Below are 18,042 nucleotides of genomic sequence, written 5' to 3' on the forward strand. Positions count from 1 at the left end.
GCCTCAGTCTGGACCCCCTCATAAATCCATGTTCAGTGGCATGTTCTTCTCCTGTCACCATTACCCCTTGTGCCTGCTGTCATCTGGCTGTCTTATGTCTGCAGAGTTACAGTGTGCACCTGTCAGGTACAATTTATGGCAAGCAATTTGTTGTGTACCATGGGACTTGCAGTTTCTTGAGAACTTTTTTCTCTTTTTCTCTGTATTTGTTGCACACATTATACATGCTTGTTTCTTTTGCACTGTTTCTGGCCAAGTGTGACAATTGACTATCTCCACGTTTTGTGATTTGTTTTGTGTCCAGATAAATTGAAGGATTACAAGCCCTTCTTTTTTGGATCTAAAAAAGTGCATTGTCACTAAGCTTAAGGCAAGGCTGTTTTTCTGCTCCTGAAGTGCTGACAATTTGGAGGTACATGCTTTTCTCTGGACAGCAGCATTAGCTGGTTTGCAATGAGCTGTCACCAGCTTTGTTTGATACAATAAAAGGAAATGAATGCATAGCAATTAGATGTTTGTTCTGTGTTATTGTTGCACGACTGCGCCACTGCTGCTTGTGCTCTCAGCTAGGATTATCGCCCCTAAGAGGGGGAAGCATTACAAAATGACAGCCTCTCATGTCGAACAAGTCAAGCTGATTCAGTGAATATTGAAGAGGTTCCCACCACATGTTCTCCTGCATGTTAAGGGAGCAGCGTTAACCTTGTTTTGATTTGCATCTCCTTAGCAATTAAGATAATATGTCGTAATTAGAATTTTAATGTACCGCTGTGAGATTTTTGATAATTATACAGAATTCTCTGCGGTGATTTTCTCTTTGCCTGCTTGTCTTCACAGATGAATTCATGGCTGATTAGATCACTGCTCTAATCAGATTTGAGTTACATTGTAAGATATCTTCCCACATGTCTCTGTCAAGCTGAGTTACTCGGAGTATCTGTGAATTAGTTAATGTGAAGACACATATGTTCGATGAGGAGTTTACAAATTGTACTTTTACAAGCTGCAGGTTTCTCCGTAACAGCAGATAAAAAGCTTAGTTGGAACTTCAATCTGTGATCTCCATGTAATTAAGTATAATGGCTAGTTAGTTGAATACAGGGCTTAAGTTGTGTCTTGTGCTCTGTCTGAAATCACTCTCTCCTTGGGTCATATACTCTTCTGTGGATAGTAAACATACAGGAAATTTAGATTCTGTTGCATTATGGGATTTTTGCAGCTAAAAGTAGTGTGAATGCTGACATTGTTATTCTATTAGTGCACTGTATATTGCAGAGGTTTTACACTCAAATAAAATGCCAGTTGAGTCCTGATAACTCTTTTTTTGATGTTTCATAATCGTCTTTGTCTCATCCTCTAATAGATAATAAATTGACTTTTTAGCCACAGGAGCAGTGTGATTTAGGGATAGTACTGACAGTCGGTCAGTTGGCCGGTCTGAAATATCTTGACAAGTATTAAATGGATTGATAAAGGGTTATAAGGCTTAGGGTCCCATTTTCACCTAGCATCTCAAGTAGGTCAGATTGCCACTTGCCCTTCACTTGTGTCCATTGTAAGAGACTAATAGTACTGTCAGCTAACTGTATGCATATTAAAATGCTAATATTACAGTCTCAGCTACCATTGATGTTAGCATATCCTGAGCTACTATTAGCATAGAACATAGCATGTTAATATGCTAAAATTGGCATGTTAAAGTGCAAAGCATATACATGCACTCTTCTGTAGATATTAAACATGCAGGAAATTTAGAATCTGTTGCATTATGGGATTCTAGCAGTGTCAGAAAGGAGTTGTTTATATTTCATATTGTTATATTCTTAATATTCAAATTTTTCAGCTGTTAACCAGAAATTGTTGTCCTGATATAGTTTTAGCAACCAATCACTGATGAGTATATCTGTGGCCATGAAATAATTTAAATATTATCCTGTTTAGTGTTGTAGCTACAATATACATTCATGTCAATAGGACAGACATGACTCGCAACAGATCAACATTGTTGAAAATCTGTTTATGTTGTATTTCATTTGACATGGATACAATAATGGTATGTTAATTAGAAACATGTAGATTTCAGATTTAATTGGTGGGGGTTTGTAGGCCAGACTGGCTTTTGAAAATTGATATAAAGCTTTTCATGCACAGATTAGTCTATACACCCCACAATGCAACAATGTGATCATTCCACATAATGCATATTTCATCAGTATACCTAACCTCAATACATTAACCATGGCTGTTTGTTGTGTGTCTGCCTGTGTTTTCACAGTGCTGTTTCCTAGCTGCTTGTTTTTATTCAGCACAAGACAGCAGCCAATATTCCCCTTGGCCTTTTCACTACAATAGTACAAACCAGTCAATATTGGCAGGAGAATATTTTCCTGCCCCAAGTTGCCAGAGTATCAATACTTGAGGACGATAACAGGGGCCAGGGTAAATGAACAGAGATGTGCAAAGAAAAAGTAAACCTGAGACCTCTTTGTGGTGCGAAATTGGCCACCACAAAGGAATTAATGACGGATCCTTCCAGCATAATTGTCTAATTATGCCGGGCAGATGGGGCACTGCTTTAACTAGGACACATTGTGCTACCTCTCTAGACTCTCCACAACAAAAGGCAAACCAGTGTGACAGCCTCTTCAGCAGTGAGTGGGAGGGAGAGTGAAAGAAAGAAAATGGAGAGAGAGTAGAGGAGAGGAGGGGAGAAAAAAAACTGGGTCTGTCACTGAGCCATTCCTCCACTCGATATGTTACCACAGAAACAAATGTATGGTGTAAACACTGCGTGGATCACAGCTCCTTGGAGGTGAATCACTGCAGTGTAATGAGGTTGGTTTACATGCTGCTTCTCAGCTTCCCACCCAGGCTAACTCAATACTTAAACCCTCTAATTAAAGAGAATCGGCCACTCGATAATTGATCACATCGGCTGCCTCGGCATACGCCGTCACTGTAAGGCTTCACGCCACTGTTTATTAGAGCTGTCTGCCTGCTTTGTCTCCTGGGAAGGAAGAGAGGAGGGAAATGTTACAGGGGAGGGGTAGGCAGGGATGATGCAAAGGTAAACACGTAAAGAAATTAAATCTCTGTTCTTGAAAGCTGGCGTTAAAGTAGCAGTTGGATGAACAGTGGAATATCAGAATTTCACAGCTTTTGTCTCAAGGGTCTTCCAGGTAATTCAGCTGCACATGTCACTGGGTAGAAATACTGCTGGTCTTTGGAAGCATTACTTCCTCCATCTTAAAGTTATTAAAGGGGCATTAAGTAATCTATGACTTGTATTGACCTCTGTCTGCAGCCAACAGGAATTACAACACTGAAGAGACTCTGTGTTCCAGTTCCATACTGCTTACTTCTCCTGAGCAGATTTTGAGTATACATTGCTTGATTTATTTTTTAGGGTTGTTCATGAACACTATGAAGCGATGCACAAAGGAAACAAAGGAGCTCCTCACAGCTGAAAAATGTAATCAAATTGCAGATGGTAGTGAGACAAACAATTTGTTTTCTTTTTGTGAAGTTTAAATGGCAGTGGTATTCAAATTAGCAGTTTTTCGTCTGTTGATGCAAGAATTATTTCCTCTTGGAACAAAACAGAGTAGTACATTGATTTCTTAAATACTAACTGCTGAAGCTAGTTATATACTGTGTAATATTAGTATGTATGTATACTGTATATATAAGAATATGTAGTTTAGATGGGAAACTTTGCATGTGTAAGCATATTAGAATATTGTGTAATAACAGGTGCAAGTGAATTCAGTTTTCTTGTTTTTCTTCTGTTTCATCTTCTCTGCTAGCTCCTCTTTTGCACTTGTGCCCCGTCAGATGGTTATTATTGACCTGTGTTATCTTTACCACTGAGGTCCATCACCAGGCTTTGAAGCAGGCAGACAGGAAGTGACAGGACTGACTATTGAGCATCTTCAGGACCTCTGACTCATTGATTTCTTCTGACTCCCTGTGGCGTGGGGTAATTGCTGAGTTTCAAAAATTGATTTATGGAAAGCAAATGTATCATCAAGGCTAGGACTAAGACTAGGAGAGGAGTGGATTGACAATGTTAGAAGGTGAGGAGACAGAGCAGGAAACAGAGCTGCCGGAGGAACATAACACAACATACGGTAGCATGTATTTGTGGTAAATAGGTCTGGAGTAAATACCCAGAGTGCACCTGCAGCACAGACAGCAGGTTATTACAGACAGACCAGAGCAGGTGTGGTGGAGTCAGGGAAGATGTACGATTGAGCTAATTTCCTCTGAAAGGTTATCAGTCCTTTTGTTTGCTTGACTTTAAGACGCTACGGTCGCTATAGTCACAGCAGTACTATAACATGCTGCTTAACTGTACCAAAATCAGTTATTAGTCATTTAAAATTACATGAAAATACTCATTGAAAATTAAACATTAAGTATTTGTTCCATTACTGAGTGCATGCCATTATTACCTTGTCAAAAGACCTACTAGGTATGGAAGTGTGTAAAAATATATTAAGGCAAGAAGCTATAATTAAGACTTATTCATCAAAATGACTTTTTGAGTGGAGTCACAATTATTAGATTTGTTCTATAAGTTACTTCTCATTTGTATTTATGAGCTTTACAGCGACCTGACCTCGACCTCAGACAAATAATTACAGTTTTCCTTGGCCTGATGTTTTTGCACAGAGTGATCTGATCAGTCTGTCATGTATGCATTGGCAGCGAACCATTTGGCACCTAACCAAAGAGAAACATATTATTACAAAGTGGGTGTAACTTCCTTATGCCAATCACAAAGTGCTGGTTTGGCATTTCTGAATTCCTGCGGCTGGCAGCTGTTAGCAATTTCTCTGACAACCTTTTAAAGAAGCCTGCTGGGGCTTTCCCATCATTAACAATTATAAAGAAAAAATCTGTTCCTTGCGTGCACACATATATAAAGAGGCCAGAAAAATAAAAACCCCTGTACATTGTGATACAGTGTAATTGTTGTTGGCTGTGTGCTCTGAAATGAGGCCGACAAAATGTTAGAAACACTCTTAAATAAAATGAAGTTCAACACAACACTGCAAAGTGCAGCCTGAAACCACACCATTTAGTTTAATTAACACCTCTCAGAAATAGTGTTAATATTAAAAAAAAAAGAAAAAAAGGAAACACTTTCTTTGCCAAGGCTGCGTAATCCGCTAATCCTTGAAATGTTGTTATTATTAAATATGACTTTAATAATAGATGTTTATAAATGTGTGTGTGTGTGTGTGTGTGTGTGTATGTATATATATATATATATATATATATATATATATATATAAACATCTATATATATATATGTACACACACACACACACATATATCTTATCTGCATTTGAATCTGCAGCAAAATAGATAATGAGAAAATAGCAAGAATTCTATATTTGATTATTAAAGGATGAGTCTGATGATGATCTATATTTTTCTTACTGCCGGCTCCAAATGTGTGTTCATTTGCTGCTGAAAATAGTCCCCAACAAACACAGAGTTTACTGCTGGAAACTAAAAAACTAAATACTTGTGACCTGTTTTGAAAAATATATCTATATGTCCTCTTTAGGAACCAGTGGGACTGGGATTTGATGACAGTATGAGAAACACAGAACAATAGCAGCCTTATCCTTTAAGAAGTCCATTAATACATTCCTGGATATCCACCAAACACTGATTACATGTTCCCTGGCTCATTGCCCAACTTTTCACCAAATTTCATTGACATCTGTACCAAGATTTTGAGATTTCCTGCTAACTTGCACAGAGATGGAAAAACAAACTGCACCAAAAGCAAAACCTCATGGTCAGTAGTGATGACAAATTGAACAAAATAGCAAGTATTTATTAACATTTGACTGTTGTATTTTATTTTTTTGTTGTATTGCATTGACAACTTACAGTTAAAGAGTTTCAATTTTTCTGGTTATTAAGAAGAAAAAATGTCAACATCAACTTGCTTCTCTGTCCTTCAAATATGTTTTCTTTCTCTCTGAAGGCAGCTGTGTGACAATACATTTCCCCTGAAAGAGGCTAGCATGTCTGGCACCACCCTGTGACATTATAACACTAAGGCAGCGTTCATACCCCTGCTTTAAACAGCTCAGGGGGGGTGGGTTTGTACTAGTGTGCTGGTTCATATACCAGTTAGACAATGAATATGGGAAGTCCAGCTGGAGGAACGGATTTATGTGTTTTAAAGCTTGTTATATGCCAAAACACAGAGCTGTGGTCTTACAAGTCTGGAAAGTTATCACGGCAGCAACTGTTTTATCTTTTGTCACAACAATCTCAAGGTAAACAGCAGAAACACAGTGCTCAGGTTACAAAATAAGCCACCAGGAATGTCATGTATGTAACTGGACAATGCAGTGCCTTGCTGGATGATGTCATGTTGTGCCACAGTAAAAGATGAACCAGATTAAACCTTATTGTCGCGCGATGCAATGCGACATCATTTTGGACGAACCACACCGTGATGCCCTCCGCTGCATCAGCTCATGTCTCCTCCTCAAATGAATGAGAAGGGCTACGTTTGTTCATGCAGAGTGAATGCTAGTGTGAATATGGCCTAAGATTACATTAATACTGCTTAGATTGTAAGCCACAACCATTTGTCTTTATATATAATTGATGTTGCAATGATGGAGGTTTTGTTAAACTAACAGTTGGTTTATACTGAAGTGCCATAAGAACAAGCACAGCATGTGAGCCTCCTGCTTATTTAGTCTTTCCACAAAGGTTACAAAGTGAAGTTAGGTTTATTGAACTTGGTATCCTTCTGTACTCATTGGTTTTTATTTCAAGGGTGTAAGAGAGACACAACACTTCCCCCTGGCTCTGAGCAGATCCTCTGTGCTGTGTTACTGTAGTGGTGACCTTGGTTCTTCTCTAAAAGCCTTCTGTCAGAACACATTCTTACAGGCACACAGCCTTGTAGTGTTGAAAACTCATTGAATCTGCTTCGCCAAAGCCAACAGGGCAGAAGGGTGCAGGTGCTGCTCTGAAATTGGTTTGCTTTTTGCCTAAAAAGTAAAGTGCTTCACCCAGAATGGCTCTCTCTAAACAGTTTCTGTAACCAGAATCGGCTCCCTCTGCCCTACTTTGGGGTTATGGTTTCACTGGAATCAAAAAGTCTGTTTACACTGTGTGAAATAAATATATGAATTGGATTCTGATACTTGACTGTATATATTTGGGTTATGAAAACTGCTCAGACAGTGATATGTGGCCATTCCAGTAAATATTCAGTGTGGGTTGGGAGTTAGGTGAATCAGTCTTGGCCCGTGCTCAGTTCTTAAAGATTATTATGAGACTGTGATTTCAAGGAGAAAATAGACCGAATGAGATCGAATTCTGTTTTTTGGCAGAAGGAAAGGCTTGTTGGCACACATAACAATATCTAAATAGAAATCACATTTTTCACTCAAGTTGGATTTAACTGGAGTGCATTGTCCTCCTTCCTGGCTCAGAAACTTTACTGTCTAGAAATGTGAAAGTCGCAGCCGCAGAGTTTCGGTATATTAACATTATTGGCGCACAGGGTGTTATATCTGGCAAGGAGAATCCATTTTGAAAGAGTTTGGAAATACTGTGTATGTAAAGAGCATCTGCCACAGACCATAGTTTCTTCTCTTAACCTCCAAAGCGTTAAATAGGTCAGTAATATTTCCCTTCTTTTTTTCTGTGGGGTTTGTAAAAACGCACAGGATACAGGACCAAATCATTAGCATGGATGGAATCCAGAGCATTAATGGTAACCAGGCAGAGTCGAATGACATTGTTATTGCAGCCGTTCCCGGGAAAGTGAGGGGAGCTGAAAATTTATATTTGATTTATAGCGAGGTTTTGAATTTATGTTCCAACTCTCAATAGGAAAGTAAGTGATCTTCGCCCGGCTTCTCACAGGAGAGGGCCCCACAGCATCTGGTGCTGGAAACATCTCTGTATCAGAAGGAGTTCCTTCTAGTTTCTCTTTGCGCTGCTTAACCACCAAGAATTTACACCTGTAGGGGATATAGTATTACTATGTTTATTGGACTGGATTCAAGTCTGAGCCTTGAGAAATTATCAGATGAGCGAAATAGGCTGCTCTTTGTGGGAAACGTCGAGCACCAGGTTACTAGACACACTTTATTTTTGTTGTGTTCTAAGTGATTGCCTCCATTTGCCAGTGTGCTACTCATGATTGCAAAGATGAAGCTAAGTCATTATTTATGTTGGTTTATTATGTACTAAATGGTATTTGATAGCTTGAGTGTCCGCTCAGTACTGCAGCAGTATGGCATAGATATAAAGATCTTTGATTTGCTCTGCTCAAGTGCTGTTATTTATTGGAAGTTCTTTCTCCAGTAGCACATTGACGAGAGTAGAAATATACTGCTCGCTGTCACCGTGAGTGTGCTTTTGAATCCTTGAAACATCGTATCTTCACATTATTATCAGCTTGAAGTGATGATACGAATACCATTCTTTATGGTTTTGTAATAACTGCCTTATTTTTCATAGGGACGCAGAGCATTATTTATCACTGGCAGTGTTCATGGGGATTAATGATGCATAACTCTGTCAGAGTTGTCTGGCATACAGCACCAGCTGAAGGAATCTGGAAGGTTATCAGAGCAATAAATCCCAAGTTTTTTCGCCGTTGTTTGTCACGATGCACTGCAGCAGCCAGCAGTTATGACGGTTCCAGCTTGTTCTCCTCCTCTCCCTCTCTCCGTAAGCCGTCAGAGAAATAACACAACTTGTTTAAGCTGCCAGTTGATAAGGTGGAATTTGATCGCACAACCTCAAAGTTCAAAGCGGGCAACTGTTCTTAAATCTTCTCCTTATTACGTTGACTCTGTCTGCTTCCAGCTGGATGATGGGGTGTAGATAAGGAGGCACGCCGGCACACTCTCTCCACCTCTGATGTTCGTTCTTGGCAATGAGAACACGAGCACAGTCTGTTCAGTCTTGCATTTTAACTGTTTTGTCAATTGCCGTCATCCAATTCTGTTATGTCTATAAACTGAAAATTAAATTAGGTGTGCAGACTGTTACACAGGTTAAATCTATATCCGCCCAAGAGCAGCAGTAGTATTTCTTTCATCATGGCTTATTTTCTCTGTTTAATTTATTGAATAAATTGCCCCTTTAACTTGCCAAGCAGGAGGAAGCCATCCATGTATTGTCCATGATCCGGGCAGAGAGGAAGATTCAGTCTATTAGTGCAATGATAGGGCCTTTACTGCGGCAAGCTCACTGATTGAATGGCATCCTTCTCAAGGTCAGGCCGGAGCTAAGAGCTATTTTCTGCTTACCTGTGCAGCCAGCCGGCCACAGAATCTGCACACAAACTGCCTTTACACCGGTGAGCTTAGTAAGCGGAGAAGCTCATCACTGATATTTCCAGCTGGTAACATGAAGAGAAACCTCTTTGCCTGCAGAAAAGGACACAAAGGCATGAGTAATATGATAAGTGGGATCTTGCTACAGCGCGTAAAAGACATTAGGAATGTTGTTTTTCGATCTGCGCCGAGGGCCGAATCATATCCTCCCATTGTGTCCCTGTCAAAGTAAACCGGTGTGTTAAATGCGAATCAGTTTGCGGTGAACGTGCAGATGGGGTCGGGGGTCAAGCTGGGAGCACAGCTGTTTTGTCTGCTTGTGTCTGATGAATGTGAGGCGTCTGCTGTTGCTAACCTGGTTTCCTCAAAAACACAGGCATTTAGCTGAAATAATGCAGCATGACCACCATTAACTGAATTTGTGGCAGTTGCCTTTTAAGCTGCTTATGTTCAGGGACCTACTTTATGTATGTCAAAATTACTGTTAAACAGTATGGAAATGCATCTAACAATGGATATACTGGGAGATTAAGGTTAATAATGTCTGGGAAGGATTGTTTTTGTTGAATGATCCTCATTGCCGTTTCATTGTTGATAAATTATGTCACAAAATGCAGTCAAGACAGTCATTAGAGCCCACTTCCTCCCAGCAGCTAATGTTTTGAAGTGAATTTTCCACACTGCCACATTGAATTTAGTTGGGCCTGACCTGTGCTAAGCCCGCAACCGGGGCTGTCATGTGGCATATGTTCCCAAAAAAAAAAAAAAAAATCTCTTCTGTAACACGGATCACCCGTGCTGTCACCGTATCCGGGGGGGGGGGGGGGGGGGGCGTGCTGCCACCTCCACGAGATCAAAGCACTGTGGAAATCCACCATACTGCGTACAGGGGAATTTGGGGGGGGGGGCAGGGGGCAGAACCGATTCACCTGTGCAGGGGCCGAGCACAGCTGCACTCCCACCAGCTGGAGCCCACGGATCGCAGATAGGATTAGAGGCTTTAGCTGCAAAGGTCCCTCATCATCTCTCCGCCCGAACCTTGTATGGCAACAACCCCCGCAAACACAAATGCCACTTTATGATCACTTAATAACACCCCCACCCTCACTTCATGCACACACACACACTCGGTAAATCAGCTCATGTGCTTTTATAGCTACCATTGTCTCTGCAGATAAATAGGACACCCCAGCAGTCTGGGACTCCCAGCCCATGAATGTGGTGTGGAGGCATTTTCTCTCCTCAGTAACCCCCCACCCCCCAACCTTCACCACCTCAGATAGGTATCACTGTACAGCCCGCCATTGTGAGGCTGCTCCCCAGCTTCTGTATCCGAGCTCAGCCCGTCATGCCTGCCAGGTAAACCCGTCTGCCTCTTTGCTGCTGCGATAGGGGAGTTTGGCTCTGACTGACTGAAACAACATCACCTTGTTTATCCTGTAAATAATTCACCCCTCCCGGGCAACAGAAACAAAATCAAGGTTGTGTGTTTAACAAGGGAGGCAAGGAATGAAGAGGAGCCCAAAAAAAAAAAAAAAAAAAAAAAATCAGGTTTTTCCTTTTTAGATAAACTTGGCGCCTGGAGACAGCGACACATCCGTGATTCCTATGCAGCGCGAAGATGCTGCAACGAGATGTGTTAGGAAGTGTGTGTGTGTGTGTGTTTGGTGGGGAGGGATGTGGAGGTGTTTATTTTGTGTGCTCACTGAACTTGCCCTTTGATAGCTCTCTGAAGAGGGTGCAGAGATACTGTCGGGGACATTCTTGTCGTGTTTAACATCAGAACCTATGGAGTGTGTCGGCGCTTCATCGAGTTTGATGCTTATCATCGGGGGCTGTTCCTGGGAGCTGTCACCTCCCCACCCACCCGCCCTGTCTGTGACACACGTATGTGTATGTGGACACACGAGCTGCCTCCGTTTGTTTTGTGTTGTCTAACATCACTCCCCTGGGGTAGTGCACCAGTGTCTACCATAGACAGACTGTTTATTTCCCCTTCACTTGTAGCATCCTCTCTGTTCTGGGTTTTTATTATATGACAGGTTTTAGACATGGTTGATATCATGGACACCCCATAAGTATTTGGACGGTGACACATTTGTTGTGTATGCTAGTTTCTGTTCCAGCTCATTGGATCTGAAATGAAACGATTGATGGTTCTCAGTCCGCCTGTTTTTTTGTGCACACTTTCAATTTGAACATGAAAAAGAAATCAGAAAATCACTAGAAATGTCCGAAATACCACAGATTTGGAAAAAAGCTGTTGTTTAATAACGTTTTTGCACTTCACTGAGGTAGAAGAATAAGAAGTGAGGTAGAAGTGGAAAAAATTGTGATAAATACAGATGAACTTTTTAATGGGATATCACAATCAGTTTGATAGGAAAAGCAGAGAGGTGGAACATGTCAAACATTTGTGAAGGTGCCATTGGACTTCTTAAGCCAGTGTTATATTCATGCACACACCAACTGCACATGAGCTCACCTGTTCCAAGTGGCCGTATGCACCACTTTCTTGCTTTGAAAACAGCTCTTCTTCTTCTTGCATGGAAGTCGCCATTTTGATTTGATCTGTAGTACACGTGCAGAATACAGAGACAACGATCTACTGTGAAATCAGCTACTTGTCCGTGGTGCCTGCAGCTGTCCGTGTACGCGTCCATAAGCGAGTATAACTGAGGTTTTAGTTATGTCTACTAGAGGACCATGTGGTCACCAGTGAAGATGCACACTGATTTCTAAAAAGAAACAGTTTCCCAAGAACTCCCCTTTTATTGGAGTCTTTAAAACTCAGCCTTAGCACTATGACCTCAGTTGTCATTAAATGGCAATTCTGGTGCTGAAGTGGAGCCAAAACAAAAGGAAATGAGACAACGTCTAAATACTTACAGATTGCAAAGTACTTTTGAACATCAGTAGAGCATCAGTCAGTTTTATATCACCCTCCTGCCAGAACCTAAAGCTGCATGACAACTGTGAAACAACCATTACAAAAGCAGACTTGAGTAGTGATACACAAGCTTCCCCACCATGCTGGTGTGTCAGCAAGGGACGAGCCAGGCACTGATCAGAAGACAACGAGGATCTGGATATTTGAAGCTGATATTGGGCCAGATTCCCATCGGGCTACATGCTATTCCTCCCCTTTGAGTGTTGATTGCAGAGAGGAGAATGTGGTTGACTGATCTGAAAGGAAATTACTGGAGAGAGAGCTTATCCATGCCTTTGACTGATAATCAGCTCATTATCGTGTTGATCATTTACAGCTCTCCCTCTCGCCCGCTCTCTATTCTTTCAGCTGTGTCACTGAAGCAGAGCACAGAGACTTTTAATGGCTTGGCAGGGAGCCTGCTGTGGTGAGGCAGAGTTAAAACAACCATACTAGCCCTGGCTAGTCTCCACTTTTACACAGTACAGGTCCCTCACCCCACTTATCAACCCTCCCAGGGAAGAGAAAAAATTAAAGAAAAACAACAACAGCGACAACAACATATGCAACCTCGGCGCGAGCAGTGCCCTAGCACCCCAACATGGCTAACTGTGCATGAAATTGAACTGATTGGAGTTATTGACCAGAAGGCTCCAGCCCCTGAGAGGACAGGGAGGGGGGGGTGGGTTGGGGTGGTGGCAGCGGCTTGTGTGTTACCTGATTGAGTGAAAAATCCTCGGCCGGGTTGCTTTGATGCCTGGCACTTTACAGGAAAGAGTGATTTAATGGAAGCTGCCAGACCTCATCAATGTCAGCGCTCTTGGTGAAGGCCCTCCGCTCCGCCGTGCTTTATATAAAAGCACTCGCCATGACAGGTCCTGATGGACAGATGTTTGCTAGTTGTTTTAACTGCACAGTAAAAAGAAACACGGATATCAGCCTCCACCTCTGGCTCTAAAAGACAGGCTGCGGAGCGAGAGGAAGCTGTTACAGGCCACCCCGGCGTGCAGCACCCTCGCCCTCTGCTATTTTAGGCCTCTATAAATAGCCCTATTGAATTTTCGCCGGGGTTGATAAGCCTATAATTAATGTGACCATCATTAGGCACGGACATGTTCTTCTCAAGAGGACCCCGCTGGTGAGGTGAAGCGAGGAGAATGGCAACTTCTCCTCGGTCCTTGTTTTAAGGATGAACTGAGCAGTGTGAGAGGGTGGAAACTGGAGTGACGACCAACCAGCTTGTCAGTGATGTGCAGAAGACACCACTTTGTTGTCAAGCTGCTCTCAGCGTCATCTGTCAACTCCCCGCAAAAGCCCACTGTGCGGCGTCTTCAGTAGATCTGAATTGCATTGGAATTGCATCATTAATAGAGCAGAAATGATTCCCAGCAACTCTGGGAGAATACATTGACCCCTGAGGGAGACTAGAAACAAGACAATGTTTTTACAGTGTGAATATCTAACTAGAGGTCCCATTACCACTTCATCAATATACAGCAGCAAGTGAGCGAGGAGACAGAAGGGTGGGGAGCAAAAAAAAAAAAAAAAAAAGCGAGGGGAAGAGGGAATGTAATAGCTTATAGTGCTAATGGCAGTCTGAGCGCTCAAGTCCCAAACATTCAGCCGCCTCATCTCATCTGGGCTGTGTAATTGCCCTCCTGGAAGCTGCCACGCGAAGCGCCAGCTTCCATAGTGAAGAGTGGCAGCTGCTGGTTGTTGAGGAGCAGGCCTAGGTCAACTCTCCAAGTGGGTCTCCTTGCAACCATGAGATGTCATAATTAATAGCTATCTGGGGGCCCTGAGGCCAGTGTTGCATGGGTGGTGGATGGGGGATTTTTTGGGGTAAATGGTAGCCAAACAGAAAGAGAAGCCAGAATTATTCTCCACTTAACATAATGTATACTTATAATCACTTTGCCTTTAGCAAGAGCGCCTGTGCAGCATCTTACCCCCTGCTTTTCAGGGATATTTTTCCTCACTTGTTTGTATTAGGTTTTCCCTCTGTATCTAAACGCACCTAGAGATATGTCACAGTTGTGCATCATGGGAATTTATTAATCTTTGGGGTCCAGCGTTCTCCCTAGTTAAGTAAATATACATGAGCTGCTCTGCAAGATACAAGCTCCCAGCACCTTGAGAAAAATCTGTTACTTCAGCTTCCCTCTTTCTTCCCATCCTCCTCTCTCCCTCTCTCTCTTTCTCTCTAACATGCCACCTGGGGGCAAATCTCACTCTGTCTCATCTGCTGCTTAATTTCACTGGAGCGGCCCTCAGTAATGAAGCGCCTTGATGTACATTTGCCAATTCCTGCCTCTGCCACTGCGGTATAATTGGGATGTGACTAAGCATGAATACCCAGCGCAGGGTTGGTTGACCTCTCGGCGACCCCGCGAATAGCGCTTTTGTCATAATGGAGGTATTATCTCACATAATCTGGGAATGGAGAGGGATTGTCTGCAGGGTGCCAGGGATGGAAATGAATTGATATAACTCCTCGCTCCTGTGCACCACAGAGGAGAAGAAAAAAAAAGTGCAAGATACATTTTTTACATGCTCATAATGAAGACATTTTCTTCTTATCTATTGCCGCTTTGTGTTTATTGGAGTAGGAGAGCAGCTTCTGGCAAAAGCAGGGGTGGATTTTTTAGGAAGGGAGGGAGTTTTGTTGCTGTGGCACTAGAGAGGATTTCTCTGTATATGTGTGTGTAAGTGCATGCGTGTGTGTGTGTCCGTGTCAGCCTTTTCCCTGTGTGGGTGCACTGTGTACTCATGCACTCATGTTAGTGTGTATGTGTGTCTGTTAATGACCCTGTAAAATGACAAGCTGAGCTGGCAGTGAGAGTACAGCCGACGGTCAGAGAGAAAGGGAGAGAGGGAGAGGAGGTGGAGGAAGCAGGAGAATTCAGATGATGGGCGTAGGGAGTGGGGTGGGGGTGGTGTGGGGTATGGTAGCGAGGTCGGTGGTTGCACTGTGATTCACCATGCTGTCATCGGGGGGGGGGGGGGGGACAGGGGCCCCTGAGTAGCCCTCTCTATTCCCACCTGAGAGGCCTGCAAATGGAGGGGTCGTGCTGTCATTATTTACAGCCTGCAGCTCCTAACCTTGGATTCGGAGCTCATCACTGCGAAGGGAAAATCAGATTGGACTTGACGTGTACCCGAGCCAGTGACCTTGATAAGTGTGAGGTGCCTGCAGCAAGAGGTTAGGGAAGAAGAGCTCACTTCTGTCAGCTTTCGATGTGGATTTGCGCGTGTGTGCATGTACGTGTTTGTGTGTTTCAGCCAGGTGGGGAGGGGCGTGGTGGTGGTGGTGGTGGTGGTGGTGTAGGGGCACGGCTGAATGAGTGAACCATGACTCAAGATGACACGTGGTAGGCCCGCTCATGGGCCAAGATAGGCAGGCATATGTGACATTATTACTGTTCATTTTGCTGGCACTAGTGCTGAGGAGATTAGTTGATTGATTGATTACACTACTGACAAAAAATCAGCTGACACTTATTTTGAAAATCGCTGAGTATTTGGTCATTTATCAAGCAAAAATGCCAAACATTTGCTGGTTACAGCTACTAGTAAACATCAGGATTCGTCCCTCTTTTCTCTCTAATTTGAAAACTTGTAGGTTTTAGACTGTTGGTCATACAAAACACACAATTTGAGGATATCACCTCAGGCTATGGGAAATTATGATGCTGAATTTTTCATCAGAAAATACAGGAAACATAGATAATGAAAATAGTCATTATTTGCAGCGTGATTTTCTGAGGTAAATCCCCAAAACCCTCCCACATCAGCTGTGTTTGTAAACTGGCAGCCTTTGAGTGGAAATGCACCTGAGCCTTGTATAAAGTAATGAATCTTTTCCCGGATAATTTTATTTTGCTATTTGATTATTTATTTTTTCCATCTGAACTAGTTACCTGGAGACCAGAAAGGGAGGAGTGGGCCAAAATAACAGGGGAGAGCATCTCAGAACTGGTGATGAAAATGCATTTTTCTTCCCCTACCGAGATGCTATTTGGTCGTGTGAAATGATTAATTTCACACATATACAGGTCATCCCTGAAAGCAGCAACATCTCATTCACAAGGGGCCCCCGTCAGCAACAAAACAGGAGGCTGCAATAAAATGAGCAAACAGCAGCACGTACTGTACGTCAATAAATCTTTGGAGGTTAAACCTGAGCACTGTAGAATTTGAGAGTCGCCCCCCCCCCCCCCTTCACGCTCTCTTTCGTCAGGTAAAAGTCACTGAGTACATCAGGACTGGTGAGACCCAAAAAAATGGCTAACAAGCAAGTCGGGGAGTGCCCTGTGGTAGCAGGTACACACTCTCTCACACACTGAGAGGCTGTGTTTGCATAAGTAGGATGGAGCCTTGAATTATTGGGTTTGTGTAAATAAGGAGATGAGACTGTTTTTAGCACACAGGGAGGAAAGAGTGCTTGGATGAGAATAGTGCCTCTGTGTGGAGTGGAATTGGTCTTGGGTTGTTTACGACAGCTCGCAGCCCTCATATATCACAAGCAGTATGTTTGCTGTGAAGCTACAGTTTGTGTGCCATCTGCCTTAGCTGAACTTGACCCTTCAAACAGACTTATATTTTGTAAACTGAGCTCAGTGTAACTGCTGTTTTTATTTTCTCTTTCTTAGTGGATGATCCAGAAGCCCCACAAGGTGGCTACCTTCTTTGGGTGCATCGGTGCCGACCACTTCGGGGAGATACTGAAGAAGAAGGCCGAAGAAGCCCACGTCGATGCCCATTACTATGAACAAAATGAGGAGCCGACCGGTACCTGTGCAGCCTGCATCACTGGGGACAATAGGTTAGCCACCTCTTAGTCACCCTTGACCAAGAAATGACCCTCTAGCCTGGATTTGAAAGAGTCATTTTGGTTCATTTGTACATCCTCAGGCAGGCAGTTGACTCCTTTGGGCTGGAAGTCATAACAGGGAATCATAGCTCGGCTCACACATCAAAAGGAAAAAGCACAGCTTGAGTGTGTTTTTCCAGGCCCCCACTCAGTCTCTGCCGCCCCAGTGGGTTGTCATCCATCTATAGGCTGACAGTAGCAATGTGTTAGAGATGGCTGGGCTATCCCAGCTCTCACCTGTCAGCCTTCTCTGCTGTAAAGGGGGCTTTAGCGTCTCTGACGACTCTCACGCTAGCATCATCAACGTCTGAGACAGCAGAGGTCAAAGCCTGCACACACACACACACACACACACACACACACACACACACACAAATATCACTAACCGTGAGGGCTTCAGTTCATGATAGACCAGGTGTGGATCAATAACCTCCTTCTCTAAACACTCCCCCTCCTCTGCAGCCCTTCATCCTGCTGCTACTGGAGTTGTCAGTCAGTCGACGGCTGGACCCTGACCGCCCCGGGAGCTGGCCCTGCTGAATGGTCTTAGTGGGCTTGTTTGATGTGGGCTCTGACACCTGAAAAGGTCAGGTGCCGTGCTCAGGGAGACGAGCTCTGTAATATTTCTTACAGGTGTTTAACAGACAGCTCAGGAGGCCAGAGGAAAGGTCGCCAGCGGGGCCAGATTGGAAGGGTGATGGCTTTGAAGGATTGGTAGCCAGTATGCCAGTATGTCACAGCCCTCAGGCTTTGATTAGTGCAAGTCTTTAAAAAAAAAAAAAAAAAAAAACTACTTTCCGTACTCAAATCTGATCATTTTACTTCCAATCTATGAATATACTGTATGTTTAATAATCAGATTTTAGGCATTAGGAAACAAGTTTATTCAGTTCTCACAC

General features: G+C 43.0%; 1 protein-coding gene across 2 annotated transcripts in view; it reads left to right on the forward strand.

The window, feature by feature from the left end:
- Positions 1-18,042, forward strand: part of adkb (adenosine kinase b) — a 105,459-nt gene that overhangs the window by 25,657 nt on the left and 61,760 nt on the right. For both annotated transcript variants that reach the window (XM_018703301.2, XM_018703302.2), the window contains exon 5: positions 16,923-17,095. In XM_018703301.2, the coding sequence (XP_018558817.1) occupies positions 16,923-17,095 (173 nt within the window). The remainder of the gene's footprint in view (positions 1-16,922; positions 17,096-18,042) is intronic.

This window comes from Lates calcarifer, linkage group LG23 (genome assembly GCF_001640805.2).
Source record: "Lates calcarifer isolate ASB-BC8 linkage group LG23, TLL_Latcal_v3, whole genome shotgun sequence".
Classification (NCBI taxonomy): domain Eukaryota; kingdom Metazoa; phylum Chordata; class Actinopteri; family Centropomidae; genus Lates; species Lates calcarifer.